At 32.7% G+C, this 23,844-nt stretch overlaps 2 protein-coding genes across 4 annotated transcripts; one reads left to right on the top strand and one right to left on the bottom strand.

Annotated features, from left to right (window-relative positions):
• Window positions 1-411: 411 nt before the first annotated feature.
• On the top strand, window positions 412-8,617 carry LOC108915131 (probable Xaa-Pro aminopeptidase 3). Of its 3 annotated transcripts, XR_001964699.1 has the most exons (9): window positions 412-551; window positions 606-841; window positions 894-1,210; window positions 1,260-1,468; window positions 3,765-3,935; window positions 3,990-4,231; window positions 4,310-4,430; window positions 8,234-8,465; window positions 8,529-8,617. XR_001964699.1 is itself a non-coding variant. In XM_018721094.1 (8 exons), exons 1-8 carry the CDS (start codon window positions 509-511, stop codon window positions 8,398-8,400), a joined length of 1,506 nt encoding a protein of 501 aa, XP_018576610.1. In that variant the 5' UTR covers window positions 412-508; the 3' UTR covers window positions 8,401-8,513. The 3 variants fall into 3 exon arrangements, 2 of the variants coding, with proteins under 2 accessions (XP_018576610.1, XP_018576611.1); XM_018721094.1 differs by lacking the exon at window positions 8,529-8,617 and having other exon boundaries at window positions 8,234-8,513; XM_018721095.1 differs by lacking the exons at window positions 4,310-4,430; window positions 8,529-8,617 and having other exon boundaries at window positions 8,234-8,392.
• Window positions 8,542-23,768, bottom strand: LOC108915129 (amidophosphoribosyltransferase). Its single transcript, XM_018721091.1, has 8 exons — window positions 23,662-23,768; window positions 22,437-22,686; window positions 20,674-20,944; window positions 20,369-20,618; window positions 19,847-20,214; window positions 13,202-13,307; window positions 12,908-13,144; window positions 8,542-8,931 (listed from the first exon to the last, which is right to left on the bottom strand). The coding sequence occupies exons 2-8, from the start codon at window positions 22,658-22,660 to the stop codon at window positions 8,771-8,773; spliced, it is 1,617 nt and encodes a 538-aa protein (XP_018576607.1). The 5' UTR covers window positions 22,661-22,686; window positions 23,662-23,768; the 3' UTR covers window positions 8,542-8,770.
• Window positions 23,769-23,844: the final 76 nt, after the last annotated feature.

Genomic DNA, 23,844 nt, shown 5'->3' with positions numbered 1-23,844 from the left:
CCTTAGCAAAGCGCATCCCAGGCTGCATAGCCGCACTACCCTACCCAACCATACCACACATAAACATGACACTACCCCCGGGGTTTACACAGACGAGCCGGCGAAGCAAGAAGAGCGCCAGAAGAAAGGGCCCTAGCCGGCGGGGCCCAGCCAGGACAAAAGGAGGTCCCACAAAGCGCCTACACCGGCCGCATTTGCGGTCGGGGTAGACGACGGATGGGGCCCACCTACGAAGGCTGTCCAGGCCTACACGAGATGAGGCAGGATAAAGAGGGATAATCCCCCTCGATCCCAAATCATTGAGGCCAATTTCTAGCCATAGAATAATGGCGTCTTAATTAGTTACTCATACTATGACTATACTAGTAATTCAGTAATCTGTGGATCTGTGGACTATACACTCTTCTTGAAAATGTCAATAGTGTCATAATTTAACCTAAATTTTATTAGAGTTATTTTTGTTTTAAATTCAAAATTCTTCTGTGATATTACTATAGAAAATTTTATTATGTTTATTAAATCTGTTAAATCATTAACATCTTTTAAAGCCGGTAAGTTTAACCACTTAAAAATTATCCTAGTTGATAAATGTATTTTTTTTATAGATTTGACATTAAGAAAATTATGTATGAATACTATGAATGCACCAAAGTCGAAACGATGTGATTCAAATTTCAAAAGAAATTTTGGTCAACCTTCATTTAATACTCATCCTCATCTCATTAAAGAAGGAGAAGTAACTCCTTTTATAACAAAGTCGGAATATCAAGATCGTAGATGTAACCTTGTTGAATGCATACTCAAGCATGCCGCTACTAATAACAAGGAAAAAAGTCATGTGGTGTGTTAATAAGCATAAAAATTATTTCAAGACTATATTACTTAACTTCTAGATAGTGATTCCAGCTGCATCTAAACAGTATATGTCAGACAAAATCCCTTACGTCTTCCGTCAAAATACAGAATTCCTATATTTAACTGGCTGCCAGGAACCGGATTGTTGTGTAGTAATAACAGCTGAATCGTCTGGCCAATTATGCACAACTTTTTTCACCAGAGATAAAGATGAACATGCCGAATTATGGGATGGCCCAAGAACTCATCCAGAACAGGCTACTGATTTCTTTGGTGTCGAACAGAGTTTGCCAATCAGTGAATTGGACAATTTTTTGAAATCGTACAGAAAATCAAATAAAAACTTAATGCTATGGTAATTTTTTAATTATTTTTATAGCATAATTTGATAACTTCTATTTTAGGTACGATTTCCTGACACCTGTCCAAAACAGCGTACATAAGGTTATAAGCGATTATATTAGTGATAGTAGGAATCAGAAATGTGACAATCCTAAGTCGTTTATCCATAGATTGAGGCTGTACAAGAGCCCTGCAGAAATTGCATTAATGCAAAAATCTTGTGACATTACGGCTAAAGCTTTCAAGGAAGCGATGTCTAGTTCCAAGCCTTGTAAGTACAGAGAATTTATTTTTTTGCATGATTTAATGCTGTACGATGTTATAAAATCTGTTTCGAACACAGTAAGTTTCAATAGAGTCGTATAGAAAAGTTGTAGTTTTAATATCCAACTCCCCAACCAATAAATATTTTTTCTTTAACGATCTTTTGAGAAATTTGCTGAAAAATATACATAGTGCAACTTTAACTGACAGTCACATTTTTAAACGTAAACTGATTGCTTTTGAATGACTGCGACATATTACTTTGAGGCAATTGTCCAGTTACTGAACTAAAATAGTCAAGGAAAAAAATTTGTTACTGGTTGTAGAAAACTTGGAAAAGTTAGGGATTTAAATGAATGAGTCGGAATCCTGATTAATAAAGATGATATTTGAAAATATCACATGCCGTAGCTCCCTATTAGATATACACTTGCAGCCAGAGACTGGCCTGATTGGGAATATCGGGGGCAAAGGCATTGACCCCGACAGCTGCGCTAGAAGTCCTAAATCTACCACCGCTGCATATAGTGGTGGAAAGAGATGCGCGGCTGGCAGCATATTGACTCTGGAACAACAACGACTGGAGGGGTAGTCCCAGGATTATGGACACATCTATGTCGACTATGTGACAAGATGGTTCCAAGGTTTCGCTTCCACAACCCCTTTGAGACTCGAATAGAGGATCAAACCAAATGGGAGGAAAAGATTGATACCCTGGAAAGATGGAGCCTAGTATGGTTTACGGATGGCTCCAAAATGACCAGAGGGACGTGTGCAGGAATATATGGACTCAGACCCAGATGGAGTACAACCTACAGTCTGGGGAGGTTCCCTACCGTATTCCAAGCAGAAATTTTCGCGATAATCACAGTTAGATACAGGTTTTTTTACACTACATTCCCAAATAAAAATTTTTGAAATTGGCCAAAAAATTAAAGAAGTTACAGGCTTGTATCATATTTAAGCGCGACATCCTGTATATATTCTCTGATAGTCAAGCTGCAATTAGTTCAAAACTTGTGTGGGATTGTTTACAAATGCTGACTGAACTGGCCACCAATAATACAGTTAGACTGTGTTGGATGCCAGGACACACAGGCATCTGTGGGAACGAGAAAGCGGATGAACTTGCTAGGAAGGGATCCGAGACAGAGTTCATTGGTCCGGAGCCCTTCTGCGGTACATCTCCCAGTGTGGTCAGGCAAGCTTTGAGCAAATAAACCAAGCCAGAACATAGGAAGTACTGGACTTCAAGGCCAGGACATAATCATTCTAAGGAGCTCATGGAGTATCCTTCGAAGGAAAGAGCAAATGAGCTTGAATAAAATCCGGCTCAGGAGAGTGACGGGATTCATAACGAGACACTGTCACTTTCGGAAACATCTACATAAGCTAAAGCTTGTAGACAGTCCGGTCTGCCAAGGATGTGACTCGGCAGATGAAACTTCTCTGCATATCCTAGGCCAGGGGTCGGCAAACTTTTAAGCCGGAAGAGCCATCTGCAATAAAAATATCAATTTCATGAATTTCAAAGAGCCACGAATTTTTATTTCCGCTTTTACATTTTATTTCAAATTTAAATCGGATACGGAAGTTTATACGCGTCTTTATGTGTACTTGTGTGCTGCTTGTCTGTCCGCTTTAACTTTTAATTTTTAGAGAAACTTGAAGAGCCGCAATTGACTCTTGAAAAAGCCGCGGTTTGCCGACCCCTGTCCTAGGCGAGTGCCCAGGATTTGCACATAGTAGAATGATGCTCCTGGGAAGACCCTATTTGGAATCCAAGGAGCTAAGAGGAGTGTCAGCAAAGAAGCTTTTGGACTTTGTTAAAAGGACGAAACTACTTGCTGAATAGGTCTAACTAGTGGGACGCACAATAGGCCTAATTAGGCCGCGTTGTCATGGGACTTATCAGGACCAACCACTAGGAAAGGAAGAAGCAGATACACTTGCGGCTAGTATGTTTGTTTGATGTTATACTAGCTTGTTCAGTGGCAGGATATGGAATTTATATAAAGAATATTAAAAAAGTTTCAGTAATTTTCACGACGGGATTTGATGACAAACTGACAACAACTGACATATGACATTTGATTGACAAACTTATGACATCTATTTCTAAAGACCAAAAGTTACACCCTTTGTAAATTTTGTAGACAAAATTGAAAATTTTAACTATGTGAAGGTTATTTTATAATCAAACCTTTTAATTACACTCCATGGTACATTGTTGAGGCCAGGTGCTGTGTTTTTTGTTTGTTTAATAGACTAAAATGATCTTTCTTTTCTTTATACTATGTTAGGTCTAGGCGAAAACCAAATCTTTGCCGAAATTGACTATAGATGTAGAATGCAAGGAGCAGAATACCTGGCATATCCCCCTGTCGTAGCAGGGGGAAGTCGGGCCACCATTATCCATTACATCAACAACAACCAGCTCATTAATGATGGGGAAATGGTACTGGTAGACGCAGGTAAAATTAGTTGTTAAAATTTTATAGTTTGGTGTTCATTATGTGCAATTTTAGGTTGTGAATATCATGGTTATTCGAGCGATGTAACAAGAACGTGGCCGGTGAACGGTAAATTTACACCCCAACAAAGAGAAATATACGAAGTGGTGTATTCCGTTCAAGAAGAACTGATCCAAATGTGCTCTTCGTTGCCCACGTTAGACGCTCTATTCGAATCGATGTGTTATCTACTGGGTAAAAGGTTGCAGGAGATCGGGTTGATAGGAATACAGCCATCTAGTGAATATTTAATGAAGGTATGAAACAGAAGATTATATGGGAACTATTTTTTTTTTCTATTCCTCTAGTTTGTTCTGTATGTTCGTTTATTTTAGACTGCCTATCAGCTGTGCCCTCATCATGTGTCGCATTACTTAGGAATGGATATTCATGATACTCCGATGATTAATAGGAACATAAATATTGCGCCGGGAATGATAATTACAATCGAACCAGGTATTTAGTAAAATTAAAATGACTTTTTTAATGATAATAGTAAACTTTATTGGATAAACCACCATCGACCACACTTCTTCAGTTAATTATTTTCTTGTAATAAAAAAATTCGTATATACAGAGTATCCCAATGTATTGTGTACGTGGGATTACGTCGACTCGATCGTTATTATCATTTAATTGTATGTTTGTCTCAGGTTGAACGTCATGACGTCTATTTGTATTGTCAAATTGTTGTTGCATATCTGAATATAACATTTTTTTATTTTTAATCCAAATATGCGTCTAATAATTTTGTTGATAACCCCAAAATCGAACTTATGTTTCAATTCTGGGCCCGAACGCATGACCCGTCAAAGTTCAAGTGTTACAGCAGCCGCAACAACGCGCCTAAGCCCGCAGTCTCGGACGAACAATGTCAACCTCTGCCCTAACTGCTTCCAGTCGGTTTACTAATTTACATGAACTTAATTCTTATTTCTGTTGTAATTCCCACATTGAGAATTTCGAAATAAAATAAAAGCAAAACTCTTCGCGATGTTTCACTGTTGAAGTGCCGGAGCTAATTTGGAATAAAATGCGCGAAAATGCGTGATGTGTCTTCTTGCAAAGTCAGACACCAACTTTTCTGAATACTGAAGCGAACGACTTTTATACTAAATCTTGCGCACACGCTCTATTTGCGTAGCCTTGTGAGAAAAATTCGACGACGTTAAATTCCGACAACAGAAACTACCACAGATTCTTGAGGCCGAAATAAGACAATTTAACTAAACTTATCTCTATTCAAAATATCGCTTGTGGTCCAATAATATACAGGGTGTCCCATAAGCACATGATAAAAAAAGTACTGCGACATTCTTTGGCTCAAAAGAAGACAATCTGACTTAACTTCCATTAAGAAAAAATGTCTAGCTCTGCTATTGACTGTCAAAGTTCCTAAAAAAAAAAATATGTTTTTTGTAATATCTGGAGAATGTTACTATGGATTTTAATGAAACTTGCTGTGGACTTATTCCTAAGTAAGACTCATGTTTTGATGAAGCAACCACGTCCATCCACTTGTAGAACGCCTACCTTGTATTAAATAGTGTGTCGTTGAACTTCCACTGTTGGAAAGTTAAATGTATTTTCTTTTTAAGTTGTATAGAAATAGTAGAAAACAGAGATTGTTGTGTATGTACAAGGAAATATTGGTCCCTTTATTTTGTTGTAATGTGTGAGGTACCATTAAAGTGAATAAGAAAAAGACCATTGGCGTTTACTCTATTCGTTCTTCGAATAAAGAACTCACTACCCATCCCGATTTGTTGCTGGTTCACACTTTGGGCTACCTCACACTTTGGGCGAGTGGTAAATTTTTGAGTGTTTTGGTACAAGAATACCAGAATATTTTTATTAGTCGCTGGAATCATTTCATTTTTTTTTATTGATGCATCAGTCCTTTTTCGAGATTTCCGTGCTCTTTATTCATAGGCATTCATAGTTTTTACGCAAAAAAATATTTTCTGTTTCATTGTGACAACAATTTTAGACGTATCAACATTTCTGGATCATTCCCTATTACGTCTGCCTCGTTTTGAATCCTCCATAATAATTCTTCCTGGGATTCCACAGGAGTGGCGTAAACTTTATTCTTTGAGGATCCCCATAGAAAAAAATCTAATGGCCTTACGCCGGGGCTTTGGGGGGGCCATTTGACAGGAACATCTCTCCCTCTTCTTCCGATCCACTTGTGTGGAAAAATATTATTTAAATATGCAGTTACATCTGCAATAAAGTGCGGTGGAGCACCATCGTGCATGAACCACATCACGAAGATCGAAAGGGACATCTTCCATTAGAACCGAAAAAGTATTCGTTAAAAAATTGAGATAATTTTCGCCATTCAAGCGGGGCGGCATGACATAAGGACCCAGAAGGATGTCACCGATGATCCCGGCCCAAACATTTATTTGAAATTCCACCACCTGAAAGTGGTTAATACGCCTCGCATGAGGGTTTTCTTTTGCGTAATGGTGGAAATTACGTGAATTAAAGACACCACTTCTGGTAAAATCAACTTCATCAGTGAATAAAATTCTGCTGGTGAAATTTGGGTCACGTGCCCGCGCTCCTTCAATAAAGCGGCAAAATTGAAGTCTTCTCTCAGAATCGTGTGGTAAAAGCTCCTGAATAGACGTCGCATGATAAGGATCGAGGAGCTGCTGTCTTATGATTCGATTAATTATACTTTTTGGTATGCCAAATTCCACTGCCAGATGGCGAGTACTGAATATTTGGATCTTCAGCGACCTTGTTTAAAACGTCTTCTTCAACGGCTGCATTTCGAACGCCAAATTGTCCATTCTTCCGCAAACTCCTTTCAATCCGTGCAAATGTCCGTTAAAAGTTTTGTGTTAAATTATTGTATATCATTAGAACGTGTTACTGAGAAAGTTCCAAGATGAGTTCTGCTTTGGTTTTGGAGATACGAGTGATACATGTCATAATACTCGTGATCTCATGTATCGAGCATATCTTTAAACCTTTTAGATCATCAAGATCAATGTGGTTACTTAGGTTTTTGGGGTTGCCGATTACGAATCTAACAATCTAGTACCACGGGAGGATGATAGGTGGCGCATTGGCGTGCAAGAAAGTGTGCTTGAAAAAATATAAAGGTTTGCGCAACTGACTGCACGAGCACTTTATACTCTGATTACTCTTTCTCCTCTAATAGTATAATTAGATATAGGTATTTTTGCTTACAGGCTTTGATTTAATTAAACTGTGTTTTTCTTCTATTCAACCTATTTGGTCAATCTTTTTAGATTATTTCCACTCTACAATTATTTCAGAAAAATGCCTTCTTATATAACTTATTTCGCTTGTAAAATTCAAAAAAGATCAAAAAATTAAAAGTGTTTTAGTGCTAACATTCTGACTTTATCGACTATTAATAATTTATGAACGAAGTATAACCTAAAAAGACGAATTGCATTGATTTTTTAAATTTTGACCGTTAGCTTGGATCCACCATTTTGAATATTGCAAATCTGATCTCGGATTCGTAATTAGCGACCCCGAAAACCCCTGTATACCCAATTTGGTCGAATTTGGTTCAATTTCAAAAGTTTTGTCTGCCATATAGGCTGAACTCATTTTAGAACTTTCTCAGTAACACGTTCTAATCATATACAATAACTTAGCACAAAATTTTGAAAGAATTACGAGTTTGCCAAAATGGGCGATTTTCGGGCTGTTTTTGGAGTAACTCTTTTTCTTATTTTTAATGTCATCAACACATTTTCAAAACGAATGTGATTTAAACCTGCTACATACCTGGAAATTTGTATTGAGACGGTATCGTGATACTGTATCGTGAGGCTGGTCTCAGGTCGATGCAGACACTGCAATATATATCATGAATAAGTACAATGTTACTGCGTCAAGATCCTTCGATCGCGAAAAGAGATATTTACCATGATTGTTATTATTGGTGTTTGTTTAATTAAAAAGAAAAGGAGAAAAATTTGTTGCCAAAACTGTTTAATGGAAAAGGAAATCTCTCCCGCGTCGACGGGATACTGAGACCTGCATCGAGACAGCATGAAACTATATGATGCAGTCCTTCAGACAGTGAGATAAGTGTCACAATACCGTCTCTTGATACAAATCTCCAAGTCTGTGACAGGCTTTAATTGTCATCAAAAATTTGATTTATTCGATGAAAAAAACTAATCTATGGTAGTTCGATGTACACAGAATATCAGGACAGCCTGTAGGTGACCAAAAATTTATTTTATGATTTTTTTTTTCAGGTATTTATGTATGTGAAAAGAATAAATCACTACCCAAAGAGTACCAAGGCATTGGAATAAGAATCGAGGACGACATTCTGATCACCGTCAACGGACCCGTGGTGCTTAGTAGGAAATGTCCGAAGCACATAGACGAAATAGAGAAAATAGTGTGTCAAAATCAGTGACGACATAATGTGTTGTAAAGAAAAGACCTCGCAATGGAATAAATAATGTACAAATTTAATTTCAAGTAAGTGTTATGTTTTGTGTGTTGTTAATAAATGTTTTTACATTTTAATGAATTATTTTCTAGGATAAGTAACAAGTTTTATGGTTTTTCAGTTTATTTAAAAAATACAACCTTAACAAAATAAATTTTACATTGGACAAATATAAACCTCTTATTAACGAGTATTAAAAAGTGTTTTTTTTTTATTCGTGTATAAAAAAAATAGATCCTTAAACATAATATCTGCTTTGTACAATATATGTTTCTATCACATTTTATCAATAAATATATTTTTGTAGCCTTAACTTTACATAACTTAAAGGAACCTACCAATCTAAATCCGTATCCTTATTCGGTATGCCTCCCGGGTAAATACCCGAAAGACAGGCAGTGCAGTGGCCAATTTTGTGTGAGCTCTTCGATTTCAAGTCCGACCTTACAGCTTTTATTAGGCCTTCAAGGCTGAGATACTCCAAACTGTTTGCTCCTAAAAGAATTGAAGTATGTCTATAAAAAAACACGAAAGCAAAGGGTTGGTTGCAAACACTTCATTTGTCTCCAATAATTGGGTCTCAGAAACCAAGTTTTTTATATTATTAAAATCATTTTTAAACAGAGCGATCGATTTTTGATGAACGATGCCTCAAATTGTTCGTAAAACTGTTCGTGTAGATTTAGGCGGTCTTCACAAATTAATTGCAATTAGAATCTTTCATCTGAAATCGAGTTTGAAATATTTCACAAATTTTAACTACATATATCTAGTTATTTTAAAAGCCTATAAATTGGGACTTGCATTGTCCGATTTGTTTACTGAAGACGAATCTAAGAAAACCTCAATCGCTTCTTTAAGGTTCCCGGTTATCGCAATAAGCAGAGTTAACATGATTTAAATGATTTGATTAAAATTTTAATCAACCTATTTTTAATTTAAAAAAATCATAACTAGCCGTTGGAAACTTTGTGGCCACAAAAACATGTGCCATACACTCAACCAAGCAAAGTGTCAAACTCGCTCACACACACAAACTACAATGAGATGCAAGGTCAACGTCCCTCAGCAAAAAACTTACGTACGCTAGGCTGACAGGGCAGGCATTAGATGCCGCTACAGCATATTGAATAAATTGATCGATGTGAAGCTTCAGATCAGGGACAGACATGTGCATGTTATTGTATAATGAGGCAGCTTTCTAAAATGTGAATGGTTGATGCTGCGCCCCCATTACTAAAAATTGCATCTATTAAAAACTTCGACTATTTTAGATATGCGCCTGAGATCTCGTTAAATGTTGAAAGATCATTTTTGTTTTTGAAATTGGTATTTACCGTATAACCACATAACTTTTACAGAAAATTTTAGAAGTAAATTCTGTATTTAATGGTCAGGATTTTTACAGTTTAATTTTTTTAGGGTATTTCACCAGTGTAAACTTAAAAAAATTGTGAACAAATCCCTGACTGACACTTGTGTAGAAGTTTTCTACTACTAAGCAAAAAAAAAATCTAAAAAAGTTTTACATGGAGCAGTTTTAATGTTATTTTTTATTTCTTCAACAATGTAGTACATACTTATTTTAGGCTGAAAAAAATAATAACTTGAAAATATTTGCTTTATGAATAAAATGGAAGAGATGCTTTGACATGTAATCTTTTGAGATATATGTGATGTTTCTGAAGAATTTAAACACCCAATATTTACAATTACCTTCAGGAAATCAATAAAACATATATAAAGTAAGAGCAAATTACATTTCATGTAGATTTTTTCAAAAAAATTAATCGTTTTAGTTTTAATCACGACTTTGATCAACTCCAAAATAATAGCTAGCAAGGTTGCGAGGCAAACTAATTTTGACTGTCATTTTCACAGCGCTTACAGTTTTAAAGTTACAAATTTCATTTAATCTCATTAGATGTAGCTTATTTTTAGTTTCCAACTATACTTGGTTCGTAGAAATCAATTCATCCATTCGAATGTTATTAAAAAAAAACCCAAACGATTTTATAGATGGGGCATTCCACGCCAAATCAACCACTTTTAACCCTGACCCCTTTCGATTTGGCTGAAACTTTTTTATTGTTTTGTACCCCATTGAAAACCTGAGAATTTTTTCACCCAACTCAACAAAAGATGAATTTTTGAAAAAAAATTGCTTTTTTTAAATAAACATTACTTTTTCAAAAATTGAGTTATCGGGATTTTTTTTCAAAATTTTTGTTTTTAAATCTACTTTTTGAAAAAAAATAGATCAAAATTATATGGACCTATCTTCACTGTTTTTTTTTTCCATTTTCGAAAAAAAACCATTTTTGAAAATTTTTTTTTTCTTATTTTTTATAAATCCTCAAATTTTTTCAGTGGTGTTCTTTAGTTTTCAATTTTTTTTTTATTGATTGAAAAAAAAATTTCAAATTTAGCTTATTTCACATACCTTTTTGAAAATTTTTAAAAATGTATATAGAATCCTAAAATTGCAAAAATTTATTCTATGCAGCGATTGATAACAATTTCAAAAATTCAAAAGAGGATGGTTTATTCGAGTTCAAATGCGTTGCATATCAAAATATTTTTCATGTTTACCACTTTCAATTATTTCTTTCATATACAGGCTGTCTACTGTAGGAGGGCCCCTTCTATGTATCTCGTTTAATATACGAAACACGTCAAAAATCTTTATGTTTTTTGTTGCATTTTTTGAGGCCTTTATGCTCATAAAAACAAATTTGAGATACATGGCCAACTTTGTGAGAATTTATTAAAAAACCAGAAAAGTGCCGAAAATTTAGGGTCGTCTAACTTTTTTATTTTAAGAGATAGAGAAAATTTATTTTAATAAAATTTCATGGCAAAATTGATATTTTTCACCTGGTATAAGCAGATTTTGGAACTATCGTATGTAAATTGCTGCGCCCCCTACAGGGGCAAAAAGAAAATTGTCATCGAAGTAGACTACGACCACAAAATAATTGCTTGTTTTTTCCTCTTTCATGTGATATACTACATGTCGCCTTTATCTTTTATATTATATTTTTTATAATTTTGATATAAAAAAATATAAAAATTTTCGTGTTGCTTATGTTAATGTAGAAATTGTTTTAAACGCGCCAAATATAAAATAATAAAAATATATCTACTTACAAAATTAGAACTTTCCTCTTTCTCAAATGACACTTTTTTATTTTATAACACCTTCAAAATGATTTTTCAAATAACATTGAACTGTAACAGTTTTCAAGCCAACAGTTACCTATAATCTATAATAATAAACAGTTTGCCAAATGATGACATTACTGGGGTCAAAGGGGTAACACATTTGTTTTTACAGCTTGCGAAATTTAGCATAAGCTACTTTATCTGTGAAAGAACAATGTTGAAGGCTTCTTAATTCTCTCTAATGCAAAAACCAATACTATAATAAAGTAATTAGAAAATCTGTACTATTTTGCTTAAAAGAATTGCATTATATTTATTAATTCTTTTGTAGTTATTATGTATAAAATTAATGTTTACATTAATATAAGCAACACAAAAATTTTTATTCTTTTTTTTATATCAAATCTATCAAAAGTATAAAAAATTTAATAAATATAAAAGATAAAGGCGACATGTAATATATAGCATGAAAGAGGAAAGAACAAGCAATTATTTTGTGGAAACAGCCTACTTCGATGACATCTTTTTTTTGCCCGCGTAGAGGGCGCTGCAATTTACAGACGATAGTTCCAAAATCTCTTTATACCAGGTGAAAGATATCAATTTTGCCATGAAATTTTATTAAAGTAAGTTTTCTCTATTTCTTAAAATAAAAAAGTTAGGCGACCCTAAACTTTTGGCACTTTTACTTTTTTTATAATTACTGACAAAGTTGGCCATGGATCTCAAATTTGTTTTTACGAGCATAAAGGCCTCAAAAAATGCAACAAAAAATATATAAGATAATAAGATAATAAGATTTTTGACGTGCGTCGTATATTAAGCGAGATACATAGAAGGGGCCCTCTTATAGTAGACAGCCTGTATATTTTTTCAATTTTGGGATCCTATATACATTTTCAAAAATTTTTTTTCAATCAATATTTTCAAAAATGGTAATTATCGAAATTTTCGTTTTTTTCAAAAATTGAAAAAAAAACTGTGAAGATAGGTCCAGATAATTTTGATCTATTTTTTCCAAAAAGTACATCTAAAAACAAAAATTTTGAAAAAAAAATCCCAATAACTCAATTTTTGAAAAAGTTTTGGTTATTTAAAAAAAAAACTATTTTTTTCAAAACTTCATAACTTTTTTTGAGTTGGGTGAAAAAATTTTTAGTGGTTTTCAATGGGGTACAAAGCAATAAAAAAAGTTTCAGCCAAATCGAAAGGGGTCATGGTTAAAAGTGATCGATTTGGCGTGGAATGCCCCAGATGTATGCACTTCAAAAATATTAAAAATCACACTATAAAAAAAAACACTTACCAACGTGTTTTGCCAGCTCCTTCGCATTCAACTTATTTGCAATAAGTTCCTCCCTCGTAGGGATATTGATCCCCATATAACAAGGATAAAGCAGCGGAGGGCTGGCCACCCTTATATGAACCTCCGTAGCGCCAGCATTTCGCAACAGTTTTATGATTGGACCGATGGTATTACCTCTCACTATGGAATCATCTATTAGTATTACCCTTTTGCCTTTAACGTTGCCTGCCAAAGCACCTAATAAAAAACTGATTGTAAATTTTAAACTCATCGATAAAACCTGGTTAATCTTACCAAATTTTTTCGCCACACTAAGTTGTCTTAGACGATTGCTTGGTTGAATAAAAGATCTGCCAACATATCGATTTTTGCATAACACTTCTGCAAAAGATATTCCGCTCTAAAAATAAAAAAATCAATTCAGGATAGTTTTAATTTCGCCACATTTAAGTTTTAATTTAATTTGTATATAATAAATAATGTAGTACAGAGTGGACCAATTCTGACACATTTATCTGTTTCCTGAAGATATAGTCAAAAAGTAGTTCAAATGTCTTAAGTTTTAATTTTTTATTATACCTTGATTTATTTTTTTGTGATGGTCAATAACTTTTCTTTTCGTATACAAATTATTTTGTAGAGTTTTTGTTCAATTGTCTATAGCTTTTGATTTTTCAGTTATAATCCAACCATATTTTTATTAAGGGCGCCGTTTTATAGACAAGAAATCGCACTTTTGGTAAGACAGCGATAGCACCTGATAGATAGTAGAAAATCCATCCAGGAAGTGGCGGTCTCTACTAGCTTAATGCCAAACTAGAACAACTTCATAATACCACATAGCAATCGACGTAAAGATTTCTTTAATCGGTAACTATATATTCTCAGGACATTGGTAAGCCTATTATCGTCCAGAGCCGCATTAGGGAAAATATGTGCAATGAACAAGAATTGTCAGATAATTTTAATATTTGCACAGAAAAATAATATAATGACCTACAGTGTTTTAATAAAATATTGGATGTGGAAACAGAGGAATACTATACTTGATACTATCAAAAATTTAAACATTTATTATAGTGTTTACGAAGATAGTTGAAACCGTATAAAAACTAAAAGTCGGCATCTCTTTATTGTGCCCGGAAAGAGATGCCGACTTTTAGTTTTTATACGGTTTCAACTAACTTCGTAAACACTAGATATACCAAACAACTTTTTTTGACAAAAACTTCAAATTCCCCAGATTCTTTATTACTGGGTATGTCGAATGCAAAATGATGCTCATTTTATATCCTTAATGTTCTATATATTTTAATTTCATTTAACAGACATATTTGTGAAATATTTGTGATTATTATCATTATGTTGGAAGTATGGAAACATTGTGGTAAAGACAATTTTAATGATTTTAAATAACAATGCAACTGTATTCCAGACAATTAAAATGTACAGAAAAATTTCATTATTTTTCTTAAAAATATATAGATAAAATATGTTATGAATATGATATGTTATGTTATGATAATTAATGTAGTATTAAACACCCTGAACCTATTGAGAAACATAAAATAGGAGAAAAATAGAAATAAAAAAACAAAATAGTTATCAGATCCTCTGGTAAATATTTTCATAATTTATTAATTGTAGTTCATTACTCATTTCATATTTATTTCACAATTGTACCAATACAAAGAGCACGTGTTCGTGTTTACCGGCTGGCAGACCAGTTTTTTTGTTGCAAATTAGTCCAAGCATTCTGTCACGGATTAATGTTAAATTTGCAGAAATTATTAACTGGACAAAAAAAATATGACCGTATAGAAAATTAAATTTTAAATCGAGTTTCTTGTTCTTTAAACTCGATCCAAAATGGCGAACATGGTTAAAAAAATCGCAAAGTTGCAAAAAACGGTTTTTCTAAAATAAGTAAAAAAATATAGCACCGATCGAAAAATTTTAAATGAGAAAGTTGTAGGTTTTAAACAGATCTATCGACTGATTTTGACGAATGTTGACGATTTTATTAATTTTAAGGATCAAAATATGAAAAATTTTCACTTTTTTGGGTGTTTTTTTCAAATAACTATTTCAATTTTTATTTTATGAAAATTATTTTTAAAGGAGGAAACTGCTGACATTTTTTCACGAATTTAAAAAAAAAATGTTTTTCTACGACCTTCTGGAGCCGAGATAATTTTTTTATTTAAAAAAAAATTTGAAGACGCAATTAACATTTTTTACAGCGATGCGCTTGATGGAGGTTAATATTCAATATTTATATTTTCAAAATAAAAAAAATAGGATATGTTTACTTGATTTTTAGTACCTATTAGTAATTAAGAATTGAGTAATAAAGTGAAGCGTGCAAGCGCTGAGTGCGTCAGCTGGACCGGCCGGAGAAGTAGGGGGAAGCGGCGCGCGCTCGCTCTGAAAACTGATGACGTGCAGTCTAAAGTCTCGCGCTTTCAAAATTTTTGATATCTCGGCTTCTGGATCACGTACAAAAATTCTTTTGTACTTAATCTGGGGTAGCTAAACACGAATATTACAGTCATTTTCGCATTAGAAGCAAACTAGTCCCGTAAATGTTTACTTTTTATTTTACTTACATTTTTTTTTACTTTTATTATTCTTCTTTACTCTTATTATTATTTTAAAATTTTTCAAAAATGTATTTTTTGGCTTGCCGCGGGCTATGCTTGCAGTAAATAGCAAGTAAGGGAACCTAAATGTAAACGAGTTATAGAAGAAGAGAAAAGAGAAGATTTTTAACGGTTTTTTCGATATATCTCGAAAAGTAACAAAGCAATCGGTACTTACAAAAAATCAGTCGATAGGTCTTTTTAAAACCTACAACTTTCTCTTTTAAAATTTTTCGATCGGTGCTATATTTTTTTAGTTATTTTAGAAAAACCATTTTTGCAACTTTGCGATTTTTTTAACCATGTTCGCCATTTTGGATCGAGTTTAAAGAACAAGAAACTCGATTTAAAATTTAATTTTCTATACGGTCATTTTTTTTTGTCCAGGTAATAATTTCTGTAAGCATTTCTCTATAATGCTTGGACTAAATACTTGTAGCCTAAGAGCTGGCGTGATTTTTTCCCATCATTTGTACCAAAAGATAAGCACATTAATGTTGAAATAGGTTTAAAGTGAACAAATATCGCTACGTTTGGCCGGAGGCGGCTACTCAAACTTGTTTTTTTTTTCAAAAACTCCTTGATTTGTACCACCTGCAGACTATGAAATTTGGCTTTAGGAATACAATTTGACCACAAAAGTGAAATTACAGACAAAAAAGTCGGAGCGTTTCTTAATTACAGCCAATAAAAGGGCTCCGTCTCCGTCGTGAACATCGTAGCGGTCTGTGAGAGCAAGCGAGATGGGTTCAGGCTAGCAAACGCACAAGGGACGGAGAATGATATATTATTCCTACATTGCACGCATGTTTAGTGGCTCTGTACATAGATTTGTAAGAAAATAAATATAAGCAAACATATATTTTATTGAAACTTAACATTCAGTAATAAGAAAACTAACCATTATACACTTTGAAATAAAAAATATGAAAATTTTACTTATACTATTACGAGAGCCATACTTCCAGCGTAAGCATGTGTATTTTTTTCTAAACATTGTTTATTTTAGCAAACCTGCATGTCGGCCTAATAAAGTTTTTTATTTTCGTGGTATTCAAAAAAAACGTGGCGGAAGATTAACGAGCATGCGTTGTATTGCTTAACATTTTAATTTACATTTTTGATAAAATATTAAATCAAATGTAGAGCTTCCTTATATACAGAGTATCTCATAATTAGTGTCCAATAATTTATCACTTGATTACCTATATAGCCAAAAATAAGAGTATGTTTTCAAATAAACATGGGTCGAGAGATGCTTCCTAAGGGATCTACGCTCCCTAAATGGGGGCCTCAAAAAATTAATTTTTTTAAATATTTTCGAAACGGGTTCAAGGAAAATTATAAATTTTGACATAATTGACGCTCATTAAAAGATCATCATAAAATTTTAATCGTCGGCTAAAATTTGCCTCTATTTTTTTACTTGTCGAAATTTTCAAGTTCAAGTTTTCATGCCAACATATGATAGATATTCATATCCTTTATAAAAGAGGTACTCTTTAGTTCTTTGGATAAAATGCTCCATTTCCAAGAAAAACGAATTTAAGCAATTTATTACGTTACCTTAATAAAATTCAAAAAATTTGTTTTGAGTGGCTAAAATGGGCACATGTACCATTATGAATTTTCATATGTCATCATATCAATATACATTGTAATAAACAACGTGAAAAGTGCTTTGAAAACTTTGTTATGGGCCGTCCCGAGCAAGAGGAGGGGGAGAATCGGTTCAAATTTTTGCATGCATTTGTTGCTATAAAATTTGATTGATCTGAGTTTTCTATGAAAAAATGGTGATGTTGTTTTGATCTGAATTTGAAAATTTGGGCAAACAAAAGAATAGTGGCAAATTTTAGCCGACGACCCCCCCCCAATTGAGATGATTAAAATTTTTGAAAAATTTTATGATAATCTATTTCGACTTTTAAGAGCATTCATGGTATCAACATTCATAACTTTCCTTCAACCCATTTCGAAAATATTAAAAAAAAATTTTTTTTTGAGGCCCTATTTAGGGGGTGTAGCTCCCTTAGGAAACATCTCTCTACACATGTTTATTTGAAAAAATATTCTTATTTTTCGCAATATAATCAAGTGGTAAATTATTGGACACTAATTTTGAGACACCCTGTATATAAGAAAACTACATTTGATTTAATATTTTATCAAAAATGTTAAATATAATGTTAAGCAAATTAGTATACAACGCACGCTTGTTAATCTGCCGCCAAAAAAGTACGAAATACTGATGCTATACAATCGTTATTAATTAGGCATATAATTAAGCAGTTATAGTAAAACCAAAAATAACTGTAAAAAAAATCTAACTGGTATAATCAAATTTACAAAATATTGTTAATTAGTAAGTCATCATTTCATTTGTTCACAGCGTATTTGCCTCCAGTTCCTCCTTGACCTACATTAATAATAAGTAGGTACCTATTCTGTCATAAAAACATGCCCTTTATTTAAACACATCTAAAAACACTTTATCAGAGGCATGCCGGCGAATTGTACTATACACCTGCACTTTCCGTATTCCACCGTACCACATATTGTTAGTAATATGTGACCGTACCTATTTCATCGTGACGATGCGAGAACGAATCATTTGCTTTAAAATGTGTTGTAAATTGTAAAGTATCTACATAAATCAATCACTTTTTAAACAGAGGCTAATTATAAACAATTCGTTTAAAAACTAATAAAACACGAACAGAAAAATTAAATTGTAAAAAATATTTTTAGGGGAACTCATTTGGCTTGCTTCTCAAGAAAAATGTAATAATAACTTGAAGTCACTCTTCAACAAACAACAGTAATTATTACATACAAAATTCTGTATTCAGAATTATGGTTTCTAAAATTATACTGGATCTAATAACTAGTAAAACATACAATAATCAATTTGTGAAAAATATCTTAAAGAAATCTTAGGGAGACACTGACTCCCCCGCTTCTAAAAAAAACTGCCACTGTGTAGTAAATTTTAATTATCTTATCACGCTCCATTTTAGTTTAGACAGTCTGACTGATACCGAATGGCATTTGCCTAATTCTTTCTTCTCTAGTAATTATATTATCGATTATATTATCTGGACTATTATCAAAATATGTGTATTAAGTACTATAATTTATTTGTGTTTATAGCTCTTTTACTATTAGACTAATTATTAATTGTCAGAATTAAAATTTTTTAACTTACTAGTATTTAACAGTATTTGTAAGAACTCGGAATAACAGTTTTATTATTATGATTATTTTACATGCAAAGCTTAATATTCCCATTCAAACAAGCACTGCCATCACATTCTTTTATATTATCTAAAATCAGCGCAAATACAACTCAAACATATTGAAGTTAGTCCGGCTCTGGTTCAGCAAAAAATACCTTAGAACGACAACTGTGACTATCGCCCTCTTTTCGATAGTGTCTAAACTATAGAAAAGTTGAAATACGAAGGATTTCTTCAATTGCTCGGCATGAAAAGATGACGGATAATATAAAATATCAGAACACGTACCTTTCCTGTTTTGTCCAATTGATTTATAAAACTACTCAATAATTCTTATTAATTCATGTATAAATAGTATCCTAAAAGCATTCTGCTGGGTGTGGGTATGTTTATAATACCGTACGCTTTTATCTGTATGTTCAACAGTCGTGTAAAGTTCAGGAAACGTAAGATAAAAAAATATGTTTTTTTTTTCTTACTTAAAATGTGTTGTCAGTTATCTCACACCCTGAAGAACACTTGTATGAGTAATACAATGAAGAGATATCGTTTCTAACTGGCTTAGATTTTTTAAACAATTGGACAAAAAATTCATTGAAAATTGCGCATAAAAACGCCCCCCTTAATAAAATATGGGGTATATTTTTTAACTTTTGGAAATGAAAATTTTATGTCAAATAATGTATTGTTTTACACACAAAATAAATAAATAAATGTGTATGTCTGCTTCTAAACTTCCTCATTCAATTTATTCGTAATATGAGATCGACTAAAAGATTCTTATTTCCAATGCAATGGTAAGTCAAGATATATTGCTGGATTCAGAATTTAAAAATGACAAAAATAATAAAATATCTCAAATAAAAAGTTATTCGACATGACAAAGAACTGACAAAAAAATGCTTTGTATCATTTAAATAAATTGAGATATTAAACTTTCCCCAAAATCGAGATCGAGACATTTTAACTACTTTTTGTTTACCTCTTTAGAAAATACGAAAAACCCTTCAAAATTGACTGTCTTGTACATTAGGATTTATAAAAAAAATACTAATTACCTGTCTAGAGAAACCATGTGCTGCAGCATTTCCAGACTCCGGCACGGAACTGACTATATCAGCTTCGACGGGGTGTTCTATAGCCAACTGCCTTCCACACTGCATTCTTACAGCATACACCATCTGTCCCTCGAAAATACTGTCGGTTCTAGCGAAATAAACATACTCAAATATACAGAAAGCTTGTAACTTATGGTCAGGCCTCAAAACAATATCAATTGTGCGGATACCGTGACGTGTCATCTCTATAATTTCTCCAGGGAATACTTCTCGGACATATTGGGCGCCGATAGATAGAAAACCGCACGATTCAGACGATACTACCCAGCCCTCAGCCTCCCTACTTTCGTCGCAGTCGCCAGACAGAGCTGCAAATAGGCATTTATTTATTTATTTATTTATTTATTTATTTACAAGCGAGAAGACTTTTTTAATATAATTAATCAATGAGAAGTAATAATGAGTTAAAGACAAGGTTTTATTTGTTTAAAGGCTTCTGTAAGGATATAAAAATTGTCTTACGTTCATTAAACGGCAGGATTTTTCCTAAACACAGAGGTCTGTTTCCATACGGATCCCTAATGGCATATATTTTATTTTTTAACATAATCACTAACGAGTAGCTCAATGGTGCTAGCTGCATGAAATGCTTAATTCTTGCGGGCCAATCTGGTTCACCATTGATTTCACCATCTGGCGGATTTAAACATAAAGCTTGTGTAATAAGTTCACTATCTGAATGCGTAGAAAGCCCCACTCCATGTTGTAACACCTATTAAACCACATTTAAATTAGATGTTAAAATAAAATTTAAAAAACAATTATACCTGTCGCCTTAAACTGTCACAATTCACCAATTCCCCATTGTGTGCCACGGCCAACGCCCCATGAGCGGTGTGTACAACAAAAGGTTGACAGTTGACTTCCTCAGAGGCAGCGCTAGTGGAGTATCTAGTGTGTCCGATGCCTATGCTGCCTTTTAATTTTCGAATAGCTTCATCGTTAAATATATTGCTAATCATTCCCATGCCCTTTACGACATTGAAAGATTTGGAGCATTTTCCTTCGCTTGTTACAATACCGGCAGATTCCTGACCTCTAAAATATACAAGAGATTTATGTCTTGAACATGAACAGGGTTCGTAGAGGCCTGGAAAACCGGGAATACCGGGAAAAGTCAGGGAATTAATTCATTATTCTTCATAAAAAAATAGGGAATAGTCAGGGAATTTTAAAAGTAGTCATGAGTCAGGGAATTTGATGTTTGCAACTGGAAATTTTCTGAAAGCCGGCCCTGGGTTCTTGAAAGAGAAAACTATTTGTGTTTTTGAAACCTTTATAAGAGGTTCTTTGGGTTTAAAAAAAAGATTATTGAGTCCAGTCTAGAAAAAGTTTAATGCATAACACCAATTAGTATGTAAAAATGAACTACAGATTCTATATTACTTTTTAACTATGGACCTTGATGAAATACTTCGCGTAAATGAACAAGTTATAAAATATAGTTATTATGGTTTACAATAATTTCAGCAACATTTTTTTTATATTTAATCTTCATGTGGTCAAGAACCATCCTTTATCAGATTAGAGCTAAATTTTCCATCATGCTGGTGTCGAAATACCATAAACGAGATTTATCTTAATTGAGCACTAAGATTTCACAATAATTATTTTAAGCAATGATAACAAAGTATCCACAGTACCTGCTGTGTTGAAGCAATAAATATTATACATATGAAATATTAATTGTGTAGGAGGAACATTGATTTTATATGCTACACTCTCAGCTAAGTCAAATTATGAAAAATTCTTTGGAAAACAAAAATAATCGAACGCATTTAATTGTTAGTTAAATTTTCTTTGCCCAACCGTGATGTTTTAAACTTTGAAGTAAAAATCAAATTTCAAACTCATGTCAAACAGAATTCTGAAACAATTTAGTGATTTAGCAAGTGATAACAGTAGGGATGTTTCTGATAATGTAGAAGGTAAAATTGGGTTAATAAATTGGAACAAGCGGTGAAATATGATTGGTTAATTTTGTAAAATGTTCCAACAGTGGTGGTTTCAAAATAAAAGTAGTAATTTTATAATGAAGAACCAAAGAAGCCATACTGTTTATTAGGGGATGATTTCAATGCTCACTTATTTCTTGATGAATAAATTTCAAAACAAAATTTGTGAAATAAAAAATTGAAATATGTTACAAAATATATTTTTTTGTAATCTACTGATAGATGAAGTTTCAGAAATAAAATGTTTGTAAAAAATTAAAATTTAAATAGGTATTTTATATAACACCAATATTAAAACTAGAAAGATAAAACTATAATAACAGATATTTTGTGACAAATTCAATACAGTTTTCAATATTTATGATGTGCATGTGTTGCTGTGTATTTACTTAATTTCTAAGAACTAATGATGCTGGGAGTGTTCCCTAACAGATTCTCTAAACATTTATTTAAAAAAAATAACATTTTAATTTATCAATGGACTTGACTTGAAAATTCTTACACATATTTTGTTAATACCAATTTTGATACAATAAAGTTAATAGTCATTAAGAAAAAAATTGTTTAATTTTTACCTGTGTTGCAGAGCAACTAGACCCCAGCAAATAATCTGAGAGATTTCCAAAGTGGTAGGCCATTCGCCGCATCCTATCGCTCCAAAAACCCCACATTCGTGTGTCAATCCCGAAGTTACTTGTCCTCTACCCTTTCTTTTACTGATACCAACTGATTCCATCGCACAAGCCAAATCCTCCTCTTCATTTTTGTGGTCGTAATTGCAAATCTTGTCGCCTGACATGATATGCGGTACTTCCTATTAGGTTTCTGCAAAATTAAGAAGGGCTTTTGAACAAAAGCTTTCTTATACTCTTCTGATAAGCGATAGTGTTATGAAAAAGAATTTAGAATATTTATTTATCACTAAATGTGATAACCTCGATCAACTATTGAAATATTGAGAAATTATTGTTTCGTCAGGTTTGCAAATGTTAACAACATTTTTATTTGCGCCAATTAAAAATTCCAAAAATAAACGGGATCAGCAAGATTCCAGATTCAAATAAATTAAATCTGGAACTCATTAGCTTCTAGATACATTTTACACTCTAATTCTTTCAAAAATTATATTTATCTTAATAAATCTTAAACTATCCTATATATAAACTATATGTTATTAAATATAAAATACCTGTTTAAGAATAAAAAATAATCTATCCAAAAAGTACCAAAATTAATAAAAAACATCCTGACACATTGAAATCATTGATCAATGTTGTAAACTTTCAAAAATGTCTCCTATTTTTGTTTGGAATAGCTGTAATATTGAAAAGACCAACCAATTAGCCACGATAGAATAGCTGCACTGCTATTTATCTGTATTTTCTTTAGATCAATTTTTAAAATTAATTTGAATTTGATTAACATTTTTAAAATAAAACAAAAGTAGAAGAGCTAATATTAAAAAATGCGTAATATAGAAAATTATATAATGATATTTATTAAACGAAACGGTATAAATAGTATTTAAAAATTTAAAATAATTTCCCACATATAGAAGAGAAATATCTATAGGTGCTCAAATGTATGTAAAAACAGTTGTCTAATAAATTTTAAAATGATTATATTTGTAGGTACAGTCACCTATATAAAGATCTTTTCTAAGAAAGTACCCACAGAAAGAAAAATAAATTTTTGTATTTTGTTCTTCTTTTGTACACCCCTACTAAGTCTGCAAAAAATCGTAGTGGTATATACTTTCTAAAATACGGATATAGGATTATTAATTAATTATTAACTTACCCAATTTACTTCAGTGTGTAACTTTTAGGTTGATATGTGGTTTATAAATTAATTTTATTTCAAAATTCAGTCTTCATCTTCAACTTATATTTAGGACCACGTGTTTCATTTTATCTCCCCACCACTTTGTCAAACATGATTGTCCATCTATCATGTAAATTAAATTAATCAGAATAAATTGTA

This window comes from Anoplophora glabripennis, unplaced genomic scaffold (genome assembly GCF_000390285.2).
Source record: "Anoplophora glabripennis isolate ALB-LARVAE unplaced genomic scaffold, Agla_2.0 scaffold1251, whole genome shotgun sequence".
Taxonomy (NCBI): Eukaryota; Metazoa; Arthropoda; class Insecta; order Coleoptera; family Cerambycidae; genus Anoplophora; species Anoplophora glabripennis.
Note: the sequence above shows the minus strand (reverse complement) of the source record. Positions and strands in the feature narration are given on the sequence as shown.